Source organism: Nicotiana tabacum, chromosome 2 (genome assembly GCF_000715075.1).
Source record: "Nicotiana tabacum cultivar K326 chromosome 2, ASM71507v2, whole genome shotgun sequence".
Taxonomy (NCBI): domain Eukaryota; kingdom Viridiplantae; phylum Streptophyta; class Magnoliopsida; order Solanales; family Solanaceae; genus Nicotiana; species Nicotiana tabacum.
The window spans coordinates 105,430,076-105,436,869 of NC_134081.1; the positions used below are offsets into that span (position 1 = coordinate 105,430,076).

Here is a 6,794-nt window from a genome sequence, read left to right on the forward strand (position 1 = left end):
TCTGTCTCATTTTCCTTTCCCCTAAAAATCAAACGCCATACTTTTACACCCAAAGTGGAACCAACCAAAAGTTGGTTCTTTTTGTGTAAGGATTTAATGTCTACACTTCTAGGTTCATTTCTTGAATGTCTTAGTTTTCTTGTGACGTGTTTTATTGCCACAACACAATTAGCTAAGAGGGATATATAGAGGATACTCAATGATCAAGAAAAATCAGATCTTCGGAGTCGTTTTAAAAGGGGACCATTGGACAAATATGTCAATTCTCGTAACACATCTTTGAATACAAATATCGAACACTAATACTGTCTAATCATTTGCATTAATGAGGACCTGACACGTTAAAGATAATTATAAAGGTATATGATAATGATATGGGATAAATAATTGCCTATCACTATAGGAATTATTTTTTTTGCCTGCTTTGTTAATTTGAAATATGATAAAAGCAACATAATGAAATGAAGATGTTCCACAAGTTGTGAACCCCACCACATGCAAGGCTCTTATGCAGCCTCATTTATTTATTGTGAAAGAGACTAATAGCCTATTTGGTCAAAACAAATTTAGGTCATATGTGTTTTTTTTTTTCAAAAATTGAGGTGTTTGGCCAAGTTTTTTTAAAAAAAAAAAAAAAAATTCAGAAGAAACAGAAGTTGTTTTTGAGAAGAAAAAAAAATAACTTCTCTCCAAAAGTACCTTTGAGAAAAATACACTTAGAAGTAATTTTTAAAAACTTAGCCAAACACTGATTACTTCTCAAAAGTGATTTTTAAATTAATTAATCAAACACAAACTGCTTATCACCAAAAATACTTTAAAAAAAATATTTTTCAAAATAAACTGATTTTAGAAGCTTGGCCAAACATGCTATAAAATCATATATGAGGGGCTAAAATTTGTGGCACGCTAAAAAATTAAAGAATACACAAACAATTTTTATGATATATCACCCTTGGCATGATAATATCTTAAAGAAAATTAGACTTTACAGTTAGACCTTAACTGAGTGCATAAACCAAACCCCAAATGCATCATAAACGTAACAGACTAAGATGCTGCAGCAAAATTATATATCCTTACACTTTAATAAACGAATTTATATTACATTACAACAAATATAATTGAATTAAAAGGTTAGGGTCTAGGCCTCTCTTCAGAAAATCTTGGAAGCTGAACGAGGGAGTTTACCCGAGTGACACCTTCTAATCCTGACCAGTTCTCATCTTCAGTTGCCACGGTTTCTTGATTTGCTTCTGCTTCTGCTACAATTCGTTTGTAGGCGCTGTTCTCTTCAGCTGATCTGACGGTAAAGTTTCTCTGAAGAGATGGCTCGGAATTCTGTCCATCCTCTGATTCTACAGCATTACCAGAATGGTTGCTCTGAAGTGTAGCAGAAGAGAAACATTGGTCTTCGTTGTCAGATTCAACATCCATTTTCCCGTCCAAGAATAGGCACACAACTGCACAATCATCCATCTTTGATGTTGGATATTTGGTTTTCCATTCGCGTGCAGCGGAGTCGACCAGGATTCTGGCAGCTGACGCTCGTGTAGGGGCTGATGACACTATCTCAACCACTTCCTCGTTACTCAAGACGTCCCAAACCTGCAGCCATATAAATCTTCAACTCAGAAACAGTAAATGAGGCCAAAACCTCAGATTTTTAAGTATTGCATAGTACTTTAATGCATTTTTCTAAACGCTAGCTTTTGCCGGGGAACTCTTTTTAATTGGATCACCAGTCCTAGCATGGACCAGATACTGGATCACAGCTTGGTTCAGGTTCATCTTTAATGAAAGCCCCAGAGAGGAGCACTATTAGATAAGGATTGGAGAGTAACCAGAAAATCACTTTGACAAGAAGCAACATATGACCAAGATGAAAGCAGATCACATATATTCTAGGATCGAAAAGCTCTATACAGTAGTCTAATTGAAAGAACTTCAAATGAAGAAAAAAAGAGAGCAAGAAAGCCTTCATTCAAGAATAGTGCAGGAAATATAAATGCCAACAGGAATCACTAAGGAAATTTTCCGACCATGTTCTGTTTACTTCAACTAAAGAATAAGAAAAAGTCTGTACTGAAACAAGACATTGCTTAAGGAAGCAGTAGAGTAGAGTTCCAATAAGGAAGGATCGTCTTTCCAGATCTTCTCTAGTAATCAGAAATTCCTGTTCATATTTTCCAATCTAGACTGCAGTGAAGTTAAAAAGTTATTTCATATATTTCATCCAGTAACCAGAATCAAGAAAGCCATATTAGAACTCTCGTTGAGTACAATATCCATTAGGTCAATGGAAAAGCTATGTCTATGTCATCACTCATCAGAACTCGGCATTGCCAGGTATAAAAGGAATTCGCATAATCATGTCATTAGCAATTAAGGAAATAAAGGGATCTTTATAATTTCAGGATGGGAAAATCATGCCCAAAAAGACAATTGTCTGGAGATTTATATCAGGAGATAAGAGTTCCAGGATTGAGATGGAAACAGAATCAACCACTTCGCGGAAAAGGAAGTTATAGAAATTCAACAAGCTCACTTTTAGTTTCCTTACAGGAATTTCAAGAAGACCATAAAGTATACCAAAGTAGGTCGTGTGTAATAGAATTATTTTCTACTTTTGGAAACCAAAATTGCGAAGGATTTATCTAAAGATTCTTAATATATGATGCAATTCAAAAGCTCCTTTGTCTCCAGCAGCAGGAGCAGTCTTTTATCCAGAATAAACTCTACAGCTGTCAAATATCCGCAAAAATATTACTAACAGTTAAGCCAAGTGCACTCTTTACAGTCTTAGCAAGGCAGATGCTAAAACTAATCACAGGTCCTTCCGCCAATCGGGCTGAATGTTAATACCTCGTGCAAAATCTAGCAGATTTTAAGGACCAGCTTCTCCCCTTTCTTCCACCAAACCAGAAAGCCCCAGAATAGACCGCCTATCGAAACAGGATGAGCTAATACCTTTCAAAGTACACAGGTGACTATCACCTATGAGGAGTCTAGACACATTTAATTAAAGAAAATCAGACTCCTTTCCTCTAAATACAGGATATGAACGTCTGTCCAACATGCGGATTCGCATACAACCTAAATGCTTCTTTCTTCCGCCAAAATAGAAAGGTATTGACTAGCCAACCTAACTTGAACAGTCACCTAATACCTTTATACCATACTAACAAAAGAAAGCCACTTCACAATGAATCATAAAATTTAGAAGAATGACAACTGAATGTGGTAGCAACATTGGTAACAATTGCTGGGACTTAAACTCTGAATGCCCAACTGATAGAGGAAGTTCAATAGGCTAGATTATATATGCTGAATCATCTTTTCCATTTGGATGCTCACTTTTAGGAGATGAATTGTCTATATTATATTTCAAAGTTACCTCTTTTCTCCAGATCATTACAGGTGGCATTTCAAACAAGTCAAAAAAATCTGAGATACACAAAGTTTGTCACAATCATCAAAATACAACTACAAATAACAGGGTAGGTAGATGGTTACAGAAATCTTATTAGAATTTAATAAAACTTGACATGCTTAATTTGAGTTTGAATTAAACTACTTCGACAAAATGATATCTAAGTTAGCAAACTATATAAAGATTTCGAGACGGCTACATACCCCATCAGAAGCTAGAACAATGAACTTGTCCCTTTCGGTAAGAGTACGGTGAGAAAATTCTGGAACAGAAATCACACCATATTCCTTCAAGCAGAAATCCCCAAATGCCCGAGCCATTGCTAAACCAGGGGCATCATCAAATGGCAGCCACACTCTCTGCACCTCAGGCTCATCTTGCAATGCAAAAACCCGACCTTTACATCGTTTTATCCTCTCAGCTTCCTCTGGCACAAAGAACACTACATCAACAAAGAGAATCCAGAGAGAGATCACATACCATAAAAGATTGGCTATCATATAGACATACTTGGTAAATCGGGCTTCAGATCAACAGTCAATTGAACTGCTATCATTGAATCATTATTGTCCTTTGATGCCAAGATTGCCCGAGAATCACCAATATAGCCCATAAACAGGTTTGCACCCTTGTGACACAAAATATTAAAAAGAAGCTTAGAAGAAAAGAGAATGAAAGAAACTCCATGGACAATCAAACCAAATGCAACTGGTTACCTGTTTCACCAGAGTAATGGCCGTGCTCCCACTGCAAAAGCAATCTAAATTAGGGTGGGATCTTAGTTCTTTATCCATGGCCTTGTATGATTTAAGGAAAGCTTCTCTCCACAAGTTATCCACTTTATCCTCCATCCCTTCATCCTTATCAGGATCCACCACATCCAACTTTGGATTACCATTGCAGCAATTCGCAGTAGAACCATTACGTTTCGAGTCAAATGATTGCAAAAATGATGATAGCTTCAAGGGCAGTGCATCCCTTACTTTGCGAGCAACAAGATGGCCATGTGGACCATGGCCATCAAATACCCCACAAAAGGTCACATCTTCAGCCATGAAATCCTGTCCAAAAAAAAAATCAATCTAACATAATTCACTCGAAAGACACAAGAGTAGTTCTAGTCACTAGTTGCTCGGACTCTCCGAAAATGTTACCGGGTACGTGTCGTGCGGCAATATTTTGGAGAGTCCGCGCAACATAGGTTCTAGACAAGCGAGAAGGACTTACTTCCCACACAATCATGGCATCCTGGTTTATGCCTTTACGTCCCTGTTGGGTGAATATGCAAGAAGTCCGGCTCTTTCCATTTTTGAATATCCGATTAGGTATTGAAGACAAATGTTGCAATGTAGTGACAGGATCGGAAAAAGTTCTTCTAATCCTCTTTCGAGTAAACATCCTTATTCCCAAACATTCAGGGGAAACTCTTTCTCCGTTGCTCCTGCTACTACAACTACTCCGGCTACTGGTAGAAACACAACCCCCCATTTTCTCAGACCCACAAACAGACCATCAGACCCACAACAAAAGAAACGTTCTGGATCTCACCACGTTCATGGATCAGATTGTATCACCTAAGCAAAAAACTGTCGAACTCGCAAGCATCCAACGCAGCAAACAGCGATTCCACTTATTATAGAAAACAATGTTCTGTTTTATCTTGGTCAAAGTATTGCCACTGAACAAGACGTGAACTGATAAACGAGCACAGCTAAACAACAGAAGAAGAGATTAATTAATGTAATAGTTTATTCAATACTAGTACATAACAAGATGGATATGGCTGCAAATATGGAAACTAGACTAACCAACCAACACATAGATTAAAAGATTTTGCATGTGAATCAATGAATATACTAATATAAACATCAAGCTGTCTTAAGCTTTCGTCATTCAATGGGAATCTCAAATTATACAAATCAAAATTTGAGAGATTTTATGCACCCTTAATCCTCAAATAAACAAATAAAGCTAAGAAGACAGAAAAACAGGATATTCTGGGAAACATAATAAAAAACAAACAATAACAGGAAACGAGGTAGCATTAATAGTTGTCAAAGCTTGATTTATTACCCAGAAATCTTTTAATCTGTCACCATGTTCACAAAATCAGAACTTATCCACAAAAGCCTAAGCTTTGGTAGTAAGTAAAGAGAAGATATTTATCAGAATCCAAGTTCCAAAATTGTTATTTTTTAGAGATCTTATAGAGAGAGAGGGATAAGAGAAGTAAAGTTTTAATGGGTGGATTTGTAGCATAAATATACTGTAAAAGAAAACAAAGAAGAAAGATTCTAAAGAAACCTGAAAAAGAAAAGTTACTGCACACAAATGTCAAAAAGTTTCAACCTTTCACACAAATGTCAAATTTTCAGTCTTTTCCAGTTCTGATAAAATTCGAATTTTCGCACTACATAGTGGACCAGACACAATAAAGTAAAAGAGTTTGAACAAAGTGGTAGATTTGTCGACATAAAATCTTTATACGTAATCCCAAAAGCAAAACAGCATTAGATCAACGCATTATCACTTGGAAAAGTAAGAAAACTGAAAAATAATTCATAGGAGAATTTAAGTTTGAAAGTGAAGAAAAATATTTAAAAAGAAAAAAATAAAACCTTTTTCAAGCCATTAAAACCCAAGTGTTAGAAATTATCAAGAACACGAAATGCAAATTGTGGGAAAGTAGTAAACAGAGGAAAAAGAAGGCTAAAACAAGGGACTTTCTTGAAAAAGTTCAGATTTTTGAACATTTCAAAAGCCAAAGAGATTTACAAATGGAGAGCTGGTTAAAATGGTACCTTCAACTTGATTTCCTGATATTCAAGTTTTGTGAGAGATGGGATCAAGAATGTGCCATTATAAGTGAAGACTACTCTCTTTTTCAAGCTTGTAACTATTTGTTTAAGGAAAAGAAAAGGAGAAATGGAGAGTGAGAAGAGAAGTATGGGAATAGATAGGAGTTGGCTGCAATTAATTGCAAAAGCATGAAAAAGGAAGCACTGAAGAGAAGAGGGGTGGGTTCATTTTTTCTTGGGGCTATTCCTATTTGGGAAGAAAAGGTAGAAAGGAAATCCTGAGCGTTGTGGTCTGGGATGGCCGAGTGAGGCCATGTCCTCGGGGAACGGGGGTGGGGCGGGAGGTAGGGGAGGGTTTAGGGGTGGGCGGGAGGCAAGGGAGGTAAAGGGAACAAGGGTGCATGTAGGTTGAGAATTGGGTCATGTAATGTAGGTATATTGACGGGTAAATCTATAGAGTTGGCGAAAATCCTCCAGAAGAGTAGGGTCAATATAGCGTGTGTCCAGGAGACAAGGTAGATAGAGTCGAGGGCAAGGGACGCAACGGGTATAAACTTTGGTAC

At 36.9% G+C, this 6,794-nt stretch overlaps 1 protein-coding gene across 2 annotated transcripts; it reads right to left on the reverse strand.

Moving 5' to 3' along the window:
• Positions 1-917: 917 nt before the first annotated feature.
• LOC107832793 (putative protein phosphatase 2C 52) lies at positions 918-6,559 on the reverse strand. 2 transcript variants are annotated; one of them, XM_016660673.2, is made up of 6 exons: positions 6,235-6,559; positions 4,661-5,144; positions 4,150-4,494; positions 3,944-4,061; positions 3,637-3,860; positions 918-1,608 (listed from the first exon to the last, which is right to left on the reverse strand). In XM_016660673.2, the coding sequence occupies exons 2-6, from the start codon at positions 4,919-4,921 to the stop codon at positions 1,138-1,140; spliced, it is 1,419 nt and encodes a 472-aa protein (XP_016516159.1). In that variant the 5' UTR covers positions 4,922-5,144; positions 6,235-6,559; the 3' UTR covers positions 918-1,137. The 2 variants fall into 2 exon arrangements, with proteins under 2 accessions (XP_016516159.1, XP_016516158.1); XM_016660672.2 differs by lacking the exon at positions 6,235-6,559 and adding an exon at positions 5,507-5,791.
• Positions 6,560-6,794: the final 235 nt, after the last annotated feature.

Coding starts and splice junctions, on each gene's coding strand:
- LOC107832793 (XM_016660673.2), bottom strand. CDS start 4,921: ATGGGGGGTTGTGTTTCTACCAGTAGCCGGAGTAGTTGTAGTAGCAGG. Junction 4,495..4,660: donor ATGCCATGATTGTGTGGGAA/GTAAGTCCTTCT, acceptor TTTTTTGGACAG/GATTTCATGGCTGAAGATGT. Junction 1,609..3,636: donor TTGTTCTAGCTTCTGATGGG/GTATGTAGCCGT, acceptor ATATGGCTGCAG/GTTTGGGACGTCTTGAGTAA.